Source organism: Antrostomus carolinensis, unplaced genomic scaffold, assembly GCF_000700745.2.
Source record: "Antrostomus carolinensis isolate BGI_N321 unplaced genomic scaffold, ASM70074v2 scaffold24211, whole genome shotgun sequence".
NCBI classification, from domain to species: Eukaryota; Metazoa; Chordata; class Aves; order Caprimulgiformes; family Caprimulgidae; genus Antrostomus; species Antrostomus carolinensis.
In genome coordinates, this window is record NW_010295187.1 from 1 (window position 1) to 19,104 (window position 19,104).

At 37.0% G+C, this 19,104-nt stretch overlaps 1 protein-coding gene across 1 annotated transcript in view; it reads right to left on the bottom strand.

Annotated features, from left to right (window-relative positions):
- Positions 1–1,546: 1,546 nt before the first annotated feature.
- LOC104532648 (type II inositol 3,4-bisphosphate 4-phosphatase-like) overlaps positions 1,547–19,104 on the bottom strand; it is a gene marked incomplete at its 3' end in the record, with an annotated part of 33,271 nt that continues 15,713 nt past the window's right edge. The window contains exons 6-7 of the mRNA XM_010177903.1: positions 13,740–13,887; positions 1,547–1,677 (exon numbers count right to left, since the gene is read on the bottom strand). Of these exons, the coding sequence (XP_010176205.1) occupies positions 1,547–1,677; positions 13,740–13,887 (279 nt within the window). The remainder of the gene's footprint in view (positions 1,678–13,739; positions 13,888–19,104) is intronic.

A 19,104-nucleotide genomic window follows, 5' to 3' on the forward strand; every position in this document is an offset into this window, starting at 1 on the left:
GGGGGAAGAGTTGTTGAAGAAATGAGATTTAGGTATATAACTGAGTGTTGACCTCCAAATTAACACCTCCTCATTATTTCTTATCTTCACGACAATTATTAGGTTGCTTTGGTTTTCTGCTTTGCTTTGTTTTCAGAGAAATGTTCCCACTCTTTTTTTTTGTACGTGCTGGTTCTGACCCCCTCAATAATCTCAGGTTCCCTGGTCCACTGCAGTTCTCTCAAACCACAATTAAGACAAGTCGTTTAATATCACTAACCCTTTTCAAATTCACTTGGCACAATACAGGTCTTGCTGGATTTATGCTTAGTAGATTACATTGTCTAATTTTTTTTAAATCTCAAAAGATCATTTCAATATTTTCCTGCAAGTGATAACTATTACATTGATTCCTTCATAATCTGTATTTATTGCCTTGCATATGACACTTTATGGTGTGCTTTCCAAATGTAATTAGCAAAGCATTAAAAAAAAAAAAAGTTAAAACACACAGAAACATAGGAAGTGTCACACCAGATCAGACAGATCAGTCTGCCAAAATCAGAACTGGAATATTCTAATGGTGGTAAACAATCATAAACACAAAAATTTACACTTTTGCAAACAAAATGAAAATTTTTATACACCTTTTAGTGTAATAGATAAGCTTTTTTCCCTACAAAAAAAACTACACACATTTAAGCAGGTGATCAACATTCCCAAAGCACTTAGTTTCAGTTAGAAACTGTGTTTTGTTCATACATTAAACCAGGTTTTCTCTTTTCCTGTGACCAAGAAAGCTATTCCAGAGCAAACTGGAATGAGAAATACCACGCTCAGTCCAGTATTAGGAGATGATGGATTAATGATAAAAGTACAGTTTTAATGTCTACTTTGGAGGGAAAAAGATTTGTGCCTCACCTAATAAATGCAGCAGATTCATTACAGTAAAAGTAAATGCATCCAGTTCTCTATAAGAATAAATTATTCTACTATGCATTTTAGTTGTATATTGAACTAAAATCTGATTGCCCCATTACTCAATATACAAAAAAACCCCCATTTTGTTTGGTTTATGTAGAAATCTAGAAATAAGTAAGAAAATACTGCAAATTCTCCCTATATACATATATATATCAGATATTTCAAAAGATGTTATCAACATCTATATCTCTATTTTTTACAAATATTCATATCTATAATGTATCCTTTTTTTCAGAAATATTCTAGGTTGCAAACTCCTGCATATGAACTACAATGGCCAGGAGTGACCTCTGACATGCACCGCCACTTCAATTTTGTTTGGCTGCTGTGTAACCAAGCCATGTTAACTGTGGAAAAACTGCTGGAATGCATGAAAAAAATGTAAGTGAGTAAATAGGGCACCTGTGAATATCTCAGAAATACAACAATTACAAATATTTCATGTGTTTTATTTCTGCTTTATTTTAAAATTTTATTTCTGCTTTATTAATAAATACAGCAGTATTTAATAACAAAGCATCCAGTTAATTCTTAAGTGCTCCAGAAGAGGAGAGTCTACTTGCACAGAATCACAGACTCATACCTGTATGCTTCCCAAGTTCTGCAAGAGTATCCTGGTACATGCTCAACATCTGGTCACAGTGAGCAATAACACTTTTGCGCATATTGTCCCAGTGAGGAGCAAGTTCTCCCAAGTCTTTAAGTTCCTGATTCCTATATCAAAAGGCAAAAAGAGAAGGCATTAACTCATTAATCCATTAATATTAATCCAAATTAATCCAATTAATCTAAAACCAGTTTGTTAAAAAACATCAAAAGCACTTCCTAATTGAAATAGAATCTGTTTTCATGACACTTCTAAAATATGTTGATCTCAGCTCTGTTTTTTCAGCTATACAATAAAGAATGCCAAATCAGTGAATAATACAATAATTTGTGTTCAAAACTCATCTGGTACAAGTGCAATAGCCTGAAAACTGAAATATTATTTCTTCCCTGGAGGTAAGAAGGCTTCCAGGCTCCACAGAGCTGTGTTGACAGCAAGTAACTTTTTGTGATGAAATATTAAACACCGTTGTACAGAATACAAAGTTTGCCCCTTTTCCAATGCTTGCAGCATAGATGTATTGATACACTCGACTCTTTGAATACTTCCATACACATTATAAACGCAGTTTTAGCAACACTTCTACATAAGTCAGTTTAACCAACACACCAGACACCTCACCACATTTCTTTACTCTTCAAAACAAAACACACAACCAAAAAAAAAAAAAACAAACCCAAACCCACCAGCCCTCTAAAACTTAATCTTCAGCCTTACAGCTGTGTTCATCAGGTCAAAACAGCAGTGTCATGGTAACCAAGCATGTCACTGAAAATCCAAAAGGAAATCCTTTAGCAAATTATCAGTTTTCCTGTACACTCTTGAGAGCTGACCTGAGCAAAATAGAGATCACTTCAATTTCCTACACAAACAAGCATAGTTACCATACACTGAGCTTTCTGTTTGTTTTCCCTGCTTGCAAAGTAAGTTCATCCTACATCTATCCCAGAGCCACTTCTTTAAAAGAAACTAAAAATGAAAGATCTCAAGTCTTCAAACACTTGGAGCTTTTCAGGAGAAAATTTGTGCAACGTGACAAACTAGTTTTCTTCATTTTCCTCAAGTTATCAAGCAGACTTTTTCACTGCAATTCTTGGAAATCTCAAAAAAGACTTCTAGAGGACAGTTCCAGTATATAGGAAGATTACTGAAAAAGGGAAAATGGGTAGAGAGGGCATAAAGGGGGAGAAAAAGACCACAGGGTCTGCAGCACAGGAACACAGAGCTACACTTATTACAGTAGTTCTGACCATTAGCCAAAAAGTCTTAACATTATTTCTTAAATGGAAAAGCCCCACACTGATGCTTTCCCCATCATTATTAGCTTTGCATTAGAGCAAACAGTATTGGAATAAGCTATATAGGCATAGTTCTGCTCCTGGTTAATACGACAACCAAAATCAGATTGCACTGGAAGCAGAATTAAGTCATTTTGTTTATATAGGTGCTTGAAAGTATCAAAATGGAAACAAAGATTACAATACATAAACTCATAAGGAGTTTACTAATGATATATGATTACTTTTTTCCATTTCATTTAACCTGAAGAACAGAATTAGATGAAACACTTCAACTTTCCTCCACTGACACAAACTGGCAATGCTATAGCATAAGAATCATCAGCAGTAAGAGGACAAACCCACCATTTTCAACTACATTTTCCACCATTATTTTCCTTGCAAGTTTTTAGCAGCTTAAAATGAGACATCTCACTAAATGAAAATGTCAGGGCTTCCTCCTAAGAAAAGCTCATAAGATTTTTAAGGGTAAACAATTTAATTTATTTGAAGTGAAGATATTTTGGCTCTTAATATTTATGTTGTCTTATTTAATTGTTTTAGGAACAATGTTTGGACCTGGTTGAGCTCCAAATTTTACTGCTCCTCTTATACAGGAATATACTATTCTGCAGAGACTGGAGAAATACTACACAGTGAGAGGTGGGCACATCAATATGCCACGTTCAGAGCCCTCTATCCCATGGAAAACCCACTGTTGGGGCTCTGCTCCCCCACCACTATCTAAGTCCACTCCTGGAGCTGTTGGTCCCATGCTCAAGTCAAATAACAGAAATAGAAACCCCTTATCTCAGACTAAAATATCCAACTAGAAACCAAAACTGGTTTAACTGGCTGACTATGAGTTAACTCCACTGACACCAACAGCAACTGGAAAGGAAAGCTCAGACCCCAACATACTAACTTTAGCAAGTTTGCAAGGAATGTGAAATCCTGCTCTTATCATTCTTGACAAGGCTTGCATTTGTTTCATCTCAGAAACACATACGCATCACTGAAGTCAAAATATAGCCACTAGTATGTCACAGAAAGACATATCTTATCTGAAATGTTTTAATAAAGTAAGTATGCAGTTTTATAGAAATCTAGAGCATATATAGCATGGAAACTTTAAATGCTACCTTTTCTAAATCTATTTTCATTTTAAAATACAGTAAAATCAAAGCGATAACAGGATTATGTGGTATAGACACTATTCCTCCTAAAATAGCCTTATTGCACATTTTATATCTTTTTTCTAATACAAATACATAAGACATAAGATTTAGATATTATTTGCGTCTTGCCATTTCTCACAACTTATCACTGCTGTTGTTGACTCAGTACAACACCGAGTTATGGCTGAAAAGATAATTATCTTTCCTACATCCAAGCTCCATCAACAATATTCCATAGTACCAAGTTTTATTATCATTATTGTGAAAGGCCTCTGCCCAAAGTAAACAAAGAGATTTAAGAAAAATAATATTTTCAAATTTGGAAATTTATAGTTCATACTAATACCCATGACAACAATCTTAAAAAAATCTTTAATTTGTTTTAGTAATCCTATAGCAGAACTTATTTCATTGAGTAACTTCAAAGCACACTTCAACTAGTAATCATGTCAAACAATTGTGCTATAAAAGGAAATCAATATTTATAATACATATTGGTTCTACAGAGGGCAAATCAGTTACTGATTCACCTTTTCAACGCAGCCATGGAATTTTGAATAGCTTATCAAAAGAGCAGTAATCTCAGAGCAAATTCAATACTGTTAAAATAGAGATATATATCATCATCTTCCTTCACTCCAAATCCCCTCTCAAAGTCTTTTCCAGGTAATCACACTCATCACTACGACAAATCCTGTGCTCAGCATCAACTTCAACCCTTCTTACAGAATCAAACCCAAGCTCTGTCTACATCTTGCTGTTCAGCTCCTCAAATTGTCTCCTGGATAGTCTTTTCTGCCAATGCACAATAGAAACTCCCACCCAGCAGCACGTCTCAGTTAATGTTCATTGTCTCCTGCTTTACTTCATTATCTTCCTTGGTGGCCTTGACATAATCTTGCCCCATTTGTATCTAACCAGAATGTGGATGTAAACCATCTGTCCCATTCCTCCTTCTCCACTTCAAACATTATCTAATTAGCTTATTTTTAAGCCTTTCTCATGTACTTTCTTTTTTTCACATCCATTCTTTCCTTCAGTAGACTAATTATGTCAGCTTTCACTGAGCATTTCCCATTATGGTTGGAAGCAGTTTAAAATATCTACCTGTTACCCTTTCTTCAAAACTCTTTCTGGTCATTGTGGCAGAAAAATTCAAAATTGGATCCTGATCTGTTGAAAGCACTATATACTGTGCTGAGCATTAGTATAAAGATTAATTATTACCGGTGCTATAACACAATGCAATTTTAAAGAGATGAAAAATTCTAAGAATAAGATAGGAGACTACTCAGGATCTCACAGCACGATTAGAAATGTCATGAATCTTCATTTCAGGCTCCTACTTAAAAAGCAACAACTTCTCTTACTTGGAATGACTTACTGATTTACACAGCTGTAATTTGTGGGCACTTTGCTCTTTAGAGAACTTGAGCTTTTCCCAGCCTTCCCCTACTGAGGGACAGCACAGTCATTGCACAAACTGTTAACACTGATGTGCAAGATGGTCTTGGAGGATCTGTGCCTGGACTGAAGTATCTGTGCTTTCCTTTGTAAACTACTACATCAGGGCAACCAGTGATCTGTAAACACTACATGACTGGATACATTTGTGGGATCACTAGCAATTAAATACTGTTGCCATTAGACTCCAAGTAAAATTACATGAAATTTTTTTTTGTTCCAAGAAAATGTTCAGTGAAGCCCATTATCAGATGATGGTTGAGCACCCGAGGCTCAGATTAATATGCTGCCTTTTGATTTATCAACTCTTTATTTATTTATTTTTAAGAAAACCTTAGGTGCATGATTATAGTAAACTACCAAAAGTACCTGGAAGAGGCACAAAGAACTTCCTGTATGATTAATATTGATTAATTTCTACTTAATCAGTCTCTGCTTTGTGCCATGCACTCTAATGACCACAGTAACAGAAAAAGTCTCTTCTCATTGCTTTGGATATGAGGATATTGGAACAGCTTAAAAGTCTAAAGGAAACATATTCAATGATGAAAATGCAAAATACTGAATTCTATAAGGAGTACTTTGAACAAATGGTATGCATAATGTTAAAAAATTACTTGAAGAAACTCCTAATGCTGAAATCATGGCAAAACTACCACTAACTTCAACAGTCCAGACACCATTGTGGAAAGCACAGTGAAAACCTGGGATCAATGACAATAAAATCAAAATTAAGGCAAAAAATAGCAGCAAGATATTAAGATGAGCAAGATTAGTCAGAAGGGGGCATTCCCTCAAAGAACTTTTTTGGATCTGATTATTCTGTCTCAGAAGAGGGAAGGGCAGGAATAGCCATTTGCATCATTAAGGACACGGCACGAATCTTCACAAATTGAAAGACAAAGTTAAAAAGATTGCTGTAATTATATGAAGAGGTAATTAAGAAGACATATGATAAAAGCAAATAAACCACAAATGCTGTATGAAGACAAAGCAGTGATTTTTGATCCATTCAGATTCAAAAATCCAGTGATGCAATTCCCAGTGAAGCAAGTATGACAAATTCAAAACCGAATAAAGGAAGTGATTTTTGCTGCCACCAAGTAAAATAAGCTTCTGAAAACCACTTTCACAAAACATCAGAAGCAAAGTGCTTAGCAGGATTCAAAACAAGATGAGACATTTCTTCAGATTATATTTGCAAAAAGCAACAAAGTTCTGAATATTTATCAAACAGGAGCTTTGGAATAAATATACACCATAAGCTTTGGGGCATGACTCAATCACTCAGAAGTAAAGAAAGCTTAGAAGCTTTCTTCTAAGGAAAGGAGCACAGGAATTATTTTTCCTAACAAATTTTACTTAAAGTGTACATGTTTATGGATAGCCATTTCTTTTTTTTTTTTTTTTTTTTTTTTGTAGAATAGAAGCAGATAAAATTACTCTCATTTTTCTTTACCACAAGTTATAGTCCTGTGATATACAAGCAATAATCCATCAAATCAATATAATATTCTCTCCAGAAAGAAAAGAATCATAGCCTGTTTACTACACTGTTTCTAAAACAGACAAATAATTACTAAGGAGGATTTAATTCCTTCTGGAGAAGCTACCACAAAAATGAATAAAAGGATCTTTTTCTTTCTTTCCTCATAGTTTTAATTTAGAATCTCTTGAAAACAGTTGTGGTTTTTTTTTCTTCTTACAAAATTTCCCATAACTATTTCAGGTTCTAGTAAGCCTGACCTGACAGGTAACTACAGAATAAAATATAGATTGTGCCTACCTTTTGCATGCCTCAAACATTTGTTTACAAAACCCAAACCAACAAACCACCCAAACACATTAAAAAAATTTTAAAACTTGTTTCTTCTGTGTATATGTGGAGAACAGACTGGGATTTGCAAAAGCTTGAAAATATTTTACACTGTTCCTGAGAGCTGGAGTTTTTAAGTTCCTTTTGCATTTTTATCCAACACAATCCCCTTTTTATTACCCAAAAGTGTAGACAATATATAAGCTAAATTAAGCCTATTTCTTCCTTCCTGCCTTAAAACTCTTCCCCTTCCTTGGATATTTTACTACATGGGTTTATTTTTGAAAGACTCAGGATCTTCAAACAGTATGAATTCCATTATTTGCATTTTATAGTAATGGATAATATCACACAATTGTGAAGAGTCTCAAATTCAGTAAAACTCTGAATGGCATCTGTAGAATTTACACTTTAATCCTAAACCATATTTTAGTAACTAGCAATGGTGCACAGAATTGTTTTAGGTGAGTTTTTTTGTTTGGTTGTTTTTTAAATTTTAGTGTTTCATCAAGAAACACTGAAATTGGCTTAAGATGATGTTGCTTCAGCTCTATGATATAAACAAAACCAGTTTATTCTCATAGTTTATATTTTTAGCTTCATTTCTTTCATCTTAGAATCATATATGTGGCAAGATTAAGCACGTTACTAATTGCATGATTACTGAAGTGTTTAAACAGTTTTGCAGGTTTCTGTTTCCTTTTTTTCCCTCATTTATTAATCAGAGTCTCTCATTCAAAATAAACAGTGAGGATTTTTATGACACAAGCAAGATAATAAAACTGTACAAAGCTTTTTTAATCACTTTAACACCTTAGTGCCTCTAATTTATATTCTCTGCACCCCCACTGACAAGAACTGACAAAATCATACCCAACTTAGTGCTATTAGAACTACAGATAAGTACTGGTAAGTGCAAAATCTCTAGTTAACAATGTGAAAATTCAAATGCTTTTTGTGATGAAAAGAATTTGAGTGTCTTAAAATAATTATAATCTTGAGAAAAAGATTAGTTTTCACTTTGGTTTTGTATTGTCATTCACTGTAATATGGGAAGCCTTAGTAAGACCTACAAATTATATCATTTGCTCAATATGGACTTCTTTAAGACTGGGGCATGCCATATAATATCTGGAAATTTTAGCAGCCAGTCTCTGAGAAGCATTGTTGACTGGTACCAGAATGATTTTCTAGAGTCTTAAAAAACCTGGGGAGATTCTGCAGAAAACAACAACAAAAACCCCTCTCTTGACAGGACAGTCAGTATGTTAACTTAACATTTTATAGCTTTCAGCACTGCTGAATAATAGGGAGTGTTACATAGAGTGTATTATCACAAAACAAATCAGGTAATGTTACTCCATTCCAATACACTACAACTTTAAACACCCCATAACAAAGTAAAACCCAGCAAATTCCACTTCATTAAGTCTGATATGAAAACTCCTCTTAAGACTTTCAGAGGCCACCTTTTTCAAAATTAGTTACAAACAGTGAAATCAAGAGAACAGACAATTATGTAGTGTTCATAAATTACAATATATTTTATCCTTTAGTTTACAAATTAATGGTTTTTAAAGTGATCATGTTGAGGACCGCAATTGTCTAAACACTACTCACAAAAATTCAAGTTACACTTACATTCATATACTTGTATTCCTCTATGTAGTAACTGATGGAGAATAAGATAAAGGTTTTGCATTTTTTTTGACACACAATGGGGTAAATACTACACACGGTGATTTTTTAAGTGTTGAAAAAATTAATTACCTTAAAGTAAGGTTTTAAAAGTCCCTAAGCAGACAGCATATTAATGGTGCCAATCTAAACGTTGTTGGTTCAAACAGCTTCAAAAGTCATGGTAATTTTATTCAGAATAATTTTTTTAATGCTATTACCTCTTACCAAATACAATGTTTTTGCAGTACAATTGCTCAGAAATACGTCATGTAAAAAAAATCACATGCAAAGGTCTGGTAAAATCAACGCTTACTCCCAACACACGGCATTTCTGCCTGGGTCTCCGTTTCTCTACAGAAGTTGTGTATTAAAAGGTTAGTAGGAAAACATACATCTTTCAGGCAGTCTGAATTTTGTCCTCATTCTGTAATGTTATAAGAAAGAAACCAGAAAACAGACAAACAGCATAGATTTGCACAAGAAAAGGCTACTGGAGTTGGGACAGGACAGTCATTCCTGAAGCAGGAGGAAAGCTTGAGTGTGCTTTGTACTCAGGAGAGAGGGTTGCAGGAAAGTTCAGCAATTTATCCTTGAAATTTGTTTATGGGTTGTGACCACAAATGCCATGGGTCAAATTCAGCCATAAGAAGGTGCAATTTCCTTTCAGCCAAACGTGAGTTTTTTCCCAAGGGACTCAAGAGAGCATTGGTGGCAAATCTGAGATATGTAGTGCAGCTTCTACAACCTCCAAATTTTCTTGCTGTGCTGATTCAGTGCAACACAAGTTACCTCTACAGCTGCAAGCTTAGATTATATGGCTTGACCAACTTTCTGAGCAATTATTGTAAACTACTAAGTCTTTTTATAATCATTAGGTTTGAAGAACTACTTGGCTAATCTTGCATGATAGATGCAAAATATCTGGACAACGTCTGTTTACAGATATATTAAAAACGTGAAAGGACTCAATGGGAAACTTCAAGGAGGAAACTATTTCTTAATAAAAACCAGCAAAGCAGACTGTATGACCCTGAGAACAATAAAAATGGCCAGATAGCTCCTATTAAAACTTCTTCCAAGGCGGTTTGAAGGATAAAATCTTTAATGCATGCATACCTCTAAACACATTATTTCAAGGGGAAAAACAAAGTTAAAGATCCTTAGAGGTTACATATTTCAGAGTATCCAGTCAGTAAATGAAAAAGTTGGATTAACAGTTTTATCAAGAGATAAATTTATTCGGTAAATAATCTTCACAGAATCACAGAATATTAGGGATTGGGAGGGACCTTGAAAGATCATCTAGTCCAATCCCCCTGTTAGAGCAGGATCACTTACAGTAGGTCACAGTGGAAGGCATCCAGATGGGTTTTGAATGTCTCCAGAAAAGGAGACTCCACAACCTCCCTGGGCAGCCTGTTCCAGGCTCTGTCACCCTCACAGTGAAAAAGTTTTTCCTTAGGTTTACATGGAACCTCCTATGCTCCAGCTTGCACCCACTGCCCCTTGTCCTACCATTAAACATCACCAAGAAGAGCCTGGCTCCATCCTCCTGACATTCACCCTTAACATATTTGTAAACATTAATGAGGTCACCCCTCAGTCTCCTCTTCTCCAAGCTAAAGAGACCCAGCTCCCTCAGCCTTTCCTCATGAAGGAGATGTTCTTCTCCCTTCATCATAATGGCTCTGTGCTGGACTCCCTCAAGCAGTTCCCTGTCCTTCTTGAACTGTGGGGCCCAGAACTGGACACAATATTCCAGATGTGGCCTCACCAGGGCAGAGTAGAGGGGGAGGAGAACTTCTCTTGACCTACTAACCACACCCCTTCTAATGCACCCCAGGATGCCACTGGCCTTCCTGGCCACAAGGGCACAGTGCTGGCTCATGGTCATCCTGCTGTCCACCAGGACCCCCAGGTCCATTACCCCTACGCTGCCCTCCAACAGGTCTGTCCCCAGCCTGTACTGGTACCTGGGGTTGTTCTTTCCCAGATGCAACACCCTACACTTGCCCTTGTTGTATTTCATTACATTTCTCCCTGCCCAACTTTCCAGCCTGTCCAGGTCTCTCTGGATGGCAGCACAGCCTTCTGGCATGTCAGCCACTCCTCCCAGCTTTGTGTCATCAGCAAACTTGCTGACAGTGCACTCTGTTCCCTCATCCAGGTTGTTGATGAATATATTGAATAGTACTGGTCCCAGTACCGACCCCTGAGGGACCCCTCTAGGCACAGGTCTCCAACTAGACTCTGCTCCATTGACCACCACTCTCTGGCTTCTTCCTTTCAACCAGTTCACAATCTACCTCTCTACCCGATCATACAAACCACACTTCCTCTGTTTAGCAGCGAGGACGCTGTGGGAGACGGTGTTAAATGCTTTTCTGAACTCAAGATAAACCACACCGACTGCTCTACCATCATCTGTCCACCTGGTTATGTCCTCATAAAAGGCCATCAGGTTGGTTAAACATGACTTCCCCTTGGTAAAACCATGTTGACTGCTCCTAATGACCCTCTCGTCCCTGGTATGCCTAAAGATAGCACTGAGGACAAGTTGTTCCGTCACCTTTCCAGGGACGGAGGTGAGGCTGTCTGGTCTGTAGTTACCCAGGTCCTCCTTCTTGCCCTTTTTGAAGGCTGGAGTGACATTTGCTTTCCTCCAGTCCCCAGGCACCCCTCCCATTCCCCATGACTTACCAAAGATGACGGAGAGTGGCCAAGAAATTACTTCAGCCAGCTCCTTCAACACCTGCAGGTGCATCAGGACCCATGGATTTATGGATGTCCAGATTGCTTATTGATCCCTAACCCAGTCCTCATCAACCAAGGCAAACTCCTGCTTTATCCTGACTTCCTCTGGGGCCCGGGGCTTCTGAGCACAGTCTCCAGCAGTGTAGACAGAGACAAAGAGGGCATTCAGTAACTCTGCCTTCTCTGTATCCTCTGTCACCAGGGCACCCACCCCATTCCGCAGCGGGCCTACATTGCCTCTAGTGTTGGCTTTGTCTGCCATGTATTTGAAGAAGCCCTTTTTGTTGTCCTTGACCTCTCTTGCAAGGTTTAATTCCAAGGAGGTTTTCCTAGCTAGCTTTTTCCAAATAGCTTTTCTAGTTGCCTCCCTACATTCTCTGATAACAGTCTTATATTCCTCCCAAGTGGCCAGCCCCTCCTTCCATGATCTGTAGACCCTCTTCTTTCATTTGAGTTTGCCCAGCAGTTCCCTGTTTAACCATGCAGGTCTCCTAGCTCCCTTTCTTGATTTCCTACTTGTTGGGATGCTCTCTTAAGAGCTACAAGAAAAGGGAATTTAAATTACAATTTAAAATACAGTACTGAATGAGATTAACACTTCACTTGGATATTTTTTATAGGTAATTGCTTCAGACCTGACTGTATTGAAGCCACAATGGGAATAAAATGGAACAGGCTGAGGATAATAAGAAGTGGCCTCTGGGACAAAAAAATTTTTTTCTTTTATACTAATGGGAAAAAAGATGCAGAGAAGAATACTTCAGAAGAGAATGGCATCAAAGATGGTACGGTGCAAGTTTTGTACAAGCTCAAGAACTAACATAACAGTATCCTCCTAACATTGTTTTACTACTTCACAAACATAAAGAGTCCACAAGAGCACACTTCTTTGCATCTATTTCAAAAAGTGAAACCCATACAAATCTGAAGCTCCAACCTACATGCTTATATAAAGACAGGTGCCCCTATTCCAATCTTCTACTAGTATTCTATCACAAGTTGTTGCTCCTCTTGGTTGGTCTTGCCTCCTCCCTCAGATTAATATCATGAGTTTGTCTCTCTTTCTTTCACACCCACACTTTCTAATAGGCTTGAACAGCTACCACATTGGCAGTCAGGAAAAAAAGAACCACTCGCCTCAATCTTTGAGCAACTTTTACTTATGTTTCTTCCTCAAAGTTGTTCTTTATTTTGGTGGGTATTGAATTATTATTAAAAAAAAACAAACCATGGTGATTCTTTACTATGACTTTATCCAAGGAGGTGAATGCTATAACATGAAATAACAGCAAGTGCTATTACTTGCATTATGCCTTTGGAGATAACAACACAGTAGTAGTAAAAGTGGTTAAAGTAATTCCCTAACATTTAAAAGGCATTTACCCACGGGGCAAATGAAAATCGGGGAAGTGGATGAACTGTGCAAGTCAGTGTAAACTGTTTTTATTGCTTACTAAAAAAACCTTACACATTAGTATTCTCTAACAAGATCAGGTCATAAATGCAGTTATCACTGTTGTTATCATTATCATTTTATTTTAATTAATAAATAGTTTTTATCTCAACCTGTGAGTTTCCTTGCCCTTTTCTTTCCAATTCTCTCCCCTACTCCCTGGGCAAGGGAGGGTGAGGGTGAGAGAGCAGGCTGTGTTTGGCTGCAAGCCAAAAGTGGTGAATCCACTCAAACCACCACATGTTTCTTTATAAAATGTTAACTCTTGAGAATATTTATATTGTTAAACAAATGTTGATGCTTACATTCAAAGTCATGACCACACACTTGCACAGTTCATTGCTCAGAACTTACGAAGTCACCGGAGTCCTAAAAATTCTGAGCAACCAATTCTGTTGTTCAGTTACAGCTGTAAATTCTTAGCAGCCAAAAAGATCACTGTATTTTGCCTTTTTCATACCACAAATTAATATTTTTAGCTCATCACTTACATTATTCCAACCTGGAAAAATAAAACGTAGTATTTACTATTGCTATGTCTTCTTACCTTCTCATATCCTCCTTTATGTGCAGATTGATGAGTTCTTTAGGAATATGGAAAGAGAGTGTAGTCTCGGCCATCTGTTCCCGAATCTGCATCCACTTGTTGTCAGAAGTAGGGAATCTATATAACTTACAGATGGGGTTTTTTAACACTGCAGAAAGGAAAAATTATATCATTGCTTTATTGTGGTTATTTGACTCTCTGAAAATTTATTACAACAATTTCATCCAAAAATAATATGTTATTTCTCCCCTTGCTTCCAGAATTAATTTTAGAACCATTAAAATTCTATTAAAAACACTAAATTTTTATGTAATTTATTATAGCAGCATGTGAAAGATCAAGTATTACTAGTACAGCAGATAAATCACATTTTACCCTCACAGTAGGTATCCTGTGAATTTAGCATTTTAGTGTAGTAAGAATGTAAATTATATTCTGTATTCTTACACTTAAGATACAGTTAGGGAAAACAGAATGCACAAATAAACAATGAACTCGCATACAGTCAATGCCATCGCTTACCACCTGCTAGAATGACTCATGTTGCTAATAAATTGCATGGGACAAGTGAAGCATGCCTCAGAGTTTACGATATCTGGTGCATCTTCTCCACGATACGTGCACACAAGTCATTAACACAAATAGATGGTGTGCATCTACATTAAGGGAAACTTGACCATTCATATGGTCAAGAGGATGCCATTTTAGAGTCAACATGATCACTGACTGCCAAGTGGTCAAGTGACTGCCACTACATAGAAATAAATATAACAACCCTATAAATATGTTACACACCCTGTTCTTAGATCCCTATTATGACTTGACATGAGAGAAACCACGTTCCTTGATGTCTTGGAAGCTTATGCTTAAAACCCACCATATTTGTTATCTTAAAGCTCTGGCATGTTGGCTATGTTTCCATTCAGATCTTACACTGAAGCTCTATAATAAAGGTGGGGAAATTCTTTTCTCTCCTTTCCTTCTTCCCCCCACCCCTGCTCTTAACTAATTTTCCAGAAAGAGCAAATGGGGAAAAAGCTGAGAAAGAAAAGTTTTGTTTGACTACATTGATAAGCTTCCTTGGAGACCAACGATTGTCATTTAACACACACGTCCACTGCTTCCTAACTTAGGATGACTTTGGACAGCCACCCAAATCCTCCAACAGTACCTTTCTACCAGCCTTCTGGAAAAAGCTGCCCGAGAGCAGGCTCCCACTGATCTGCCACTGAATGGTCTATAACTCAAAGGAATGTGTTCCCCACACGTGCTATGAGGAAACTGCTGCTGCCAAAATGACATCTACTAATAGAGATTTCAGCTTCACAACTCGCTGCCGCCATTATTGCCTATGGTGGTTGATTTATAGAGAATGAAAAACACAGACCAAGTTACTGAAGATATACAAACTGTCTTGTCTACCTAATCAAACTGCTTTTTTAACAGAAGACCTTTAGGAAAGACCTAAAACAAGACCACAGAATCAAAGATATCTGTAATAAAACAGTTGTTGGCAACTCATGAAGAAAGGAATGTTGTAAATAATCATGTTTATGTAATTGCAGATGTATTGTTTTATATTTTCATCACTCTATTGACATCTCTCTAATCATTAGTCTTTGATGAGAAACTGGAAGCCTTTTTGAGTAATTTTGCCTTTATTTGTTAGTGATTTTACTTCCAAAAACTAAATTCTGACTTGCTGTTTTGAAATAAGCCTAACAGTTGCTTGATAGCTATGGCATATAAATAAAAGCAATTTTTGTTTACTACTAAGACCCAAAATACCTAAATGTTCAACCATCTCTACACACATTTTACAGCTTACGAATCCTTACCACACAGACTTAACTACTGTCCACTACAAAAAAAGCATCTTCAACTCCTGTGCCTCTGATCAACTTGCACCCAGTGTCTGGCCTTTATTATATTACTTGATTAAAATATGCTGTAATACTTTCCCATTTTCCTCCTCTTTTGCTGAGATTCTTCTAATTAACAAAATCAGTTTTGTCAATAACATTGACAGCCTGTGTCAATCCACAAAGTAGATATATGGCACTCATCATCTTCCATGAACAAGAAAGGGAAGGACAATCTTCAGATGTAAGGGTAAGCTCAAGAAACTTGGCTAATTCAGGTCTGCCCTTAAACAGAAACCTGCCAAAACAGATTATAAATTTAGGTGTTGTTTTGGGGTTTTTGTTTATTTGTTTTTCTTACTGTAGTGCCACCTGTTTACTAGGAAGCAGGCCAATACTTCTTACCAGAACATTTCAAATTATGATGGCCCAGACACAAAAGGCTCTTTTCTCTATTTTACCTTTTTATATCTACTTCCTAAGAAGTTACCAAAGGATGTTTTTTTCCAAGAACAGCCCTTAAATTTGCACTCAGAATCTATTATATTCAAAAATTCACGTTTGTCTGTGAGAACCTAATGCACGTATGTAGCTCCACAACCTCTTTATGCCCATCTCCCCACTATCACCACCACCACCACTGGAAGAAAAACAAAACACCCAACACAACTGCAGAATGATAGCAAGAGGGACTAGAAATCACTTTGAAAATATGGATCCAAAGTTGAGATTTTTATAACTGTTAGAATTATTAAACTACTCTTCAAGCACTACCTCCGAGTCTGAATTTTCAGATGGGGATAATCTCAAGTGTGTTACAAGTTTTAAAAAAATGGTGTGATAGTTTCACTGGGCTGGCCCTTGGCTAGCAGCCAACATAGCCGTTCACCCACTTCCCCCCACCCCAGGGGATAGGGGAGAGGACTGGGGGGGCAAGGATGAGGGGGCTTGTAGGTTGAGATAAGAACAGTTTAATAATAGAAATAAAAGAATACTTAAATAATACTAATACTAAATTAGTAGTGGTGATGATAATAACAGTAACAAGACATGCAAATGAGTGACACACACTGCAACAGCTCCGGCCAAGTCCGGCCTGTTCCCAGATAACGATCCCGGAGGAGCGACAATCCCGAACCGAAACCGCAATCCCGGGAGAGCCAGAGCCCGAGCGAAAGCCAGAGAGAGCAAGAGAGGAAGAGCCCCTCACTAATATACTGGACATGATGTGATATGATATGAAATGTCCCATTGGCATATCTAAATGTCCATTTAGCTTATTAATTTAAATATTCATCCCCCCCTTAGATCTTGCACTTGTGGACTAACAGAACACAAAGTCCTTCACTTCCAGTGACAAAAATGTAAACATTGGTACGTTATCAGTGTCTCTCACAGAGAGTCCCAGGCTGGAAGCAAAATGCCCCATTATTCTAGCTACTAAAAAGAAACCCAGCTCTGTTCCAGCTAAAAACCAGGAGAAATGGCCAAAACATTTCTCCATAGGTTTATGAAAAAAATTTAATTTATCAACTCAGAAAAAAGCCTGGGAATTTTATTTTCACATGGAATCCAAATAATTCCCATCTGAAGTATTGCTAAAGCTTGAGACTGTCAGTAAGAGCTGCACAATGTTTTTCTTATAAACAGAACTACAGAAGTCATGAGATTCCATAAATATCTCAGATGTATTTTCCTTTCCAATTACAACAATAATTGCTTTCTAATTACAACAAGTTGTCTAAAAAAGAAATCCAGAAGGTGTGTAAAACCACCCAAACAGTAAGAACGGCAAGACTACATTGGGCTTTTATAAAAAGTAGTTATTAAAATAAGTGAAAGTTTCATAAAGGTAATCCTTCCTGTATTTAGAAAGTGATCATGAACGGCACTGAAAAAAAAATAATAATCCAGACGAACTGCAGTGGTTAAAAAGAGAAAAAATTATTTTAAAAGCCTTTCTCTATAGCATGAAGCCTAAAAGCCAATGCCATATATTTAATCAATCCATATTTTTGGACATTCTCATTTTTAAATTTAAAGATCTCTGTGCTTTTCATTCCATGCAATATCCTTCACACTTCTTCCCCTGCAAGTAAAATAAAAAATTAATAGGAGACTGAATACTCTGTTTTCATTTTTTGTTCCCTATCGAACATAGATCAAAGCATACCACTGCCATACACTAATTTACTAACAGTGTTTATATTTATATCTTCCTTTGTAGCATAGGTGTATTATGCATATCATCTCAGGAAGAATAATTTCAACTTTATTCATTTTTGTTTAATTTCAATTACATTTGTCCTCTTTTTTACTGTAAAGAGCAATATGTGTACATGCAAACAACAGACAAACTCTCCAGTGTTATACATAAATAACTGAATCTTGAGACATATAAATTCAATCTCTGGGGTTATAAATGGAATAGTGATAAGCCTCTGTGAAATATGATACTCATTCCCACTCACTCAGTAAGTGCCTCATAACTCAGTTGAGGGCTGCGAGTTCCTTGTATTAAGATTTAAATTTCAGAAGAATGCCAGTGTGCATCTATGCCTACAGGCTTAAAGATTCACACAGGGATATTTGTCCAGTTTCTTAGTTTCAAAGGCCTGATAAACAACATGAGACAGAAAGAATCAGGAATCTTTACAACAGTACACACAAGTACCAAATACATATGTATATGGAATATATACTGTATTGTAAATAGTTCTGTATGTACACAGCAGGGAAAGTAGTGCAGGCAATGGTGATGTTATCAGGCTACCTGTAATATGTTTCTACCACATTACTGATATTGTTCCTTTCCCTTCAGTCCTTGTTTTTCATTGTCTCTAATTTTGCCACACAGAAATCTGTTTGACTTAAACTGATTTTTTGAAATTTTCTGTTAAGACGGTCCAGCTGCAGAGAATGAGGCCAGAAATCTGCAACATAAAGTTCTGTGCTTTATAAACTTGAATTCTGACAGTAAATCTTTTGGAAAGATGTGCATTTTACCATATCCACAGTAAACCACCCAGATCTGACAATGACATAAGCCTTGGGAAAGAAATCTCAGTGTGTAAAAACTCAAAACTTAAGCTTATCACCTCATATATGCACCAAGGATCACAGAATCACAGAATGGTGGGGGTTGGAAGGGACCTCAGGAGATCACCTAGTCCAAACCCACTGCTAAAGCAAGTCCCAGCTTCTAATGCCAACAAAACTGTGCACATGTAATTCGTACAAAATAGATGAACACCACACAGAACTAGTGTGTGGTACAAAATGCTTCAGGGCAGCACTGGTACCCATACAAGAAAGCCAGTCCCCAGGCAACACAGAGAGCTTTGATCCACATGAAACCCGGTCACGGAGGCATGCTGGGGAAGAAGTCTGACTGGTTGGGCAAAGAAGCTGAGAGTATAAAATTTGATAAGAAAAGAAATTAGGAATTCAATAAAAAGAGCGTGACTGACAAAACCTGGAACTGCTGTCAGGTGTCAGCAGGA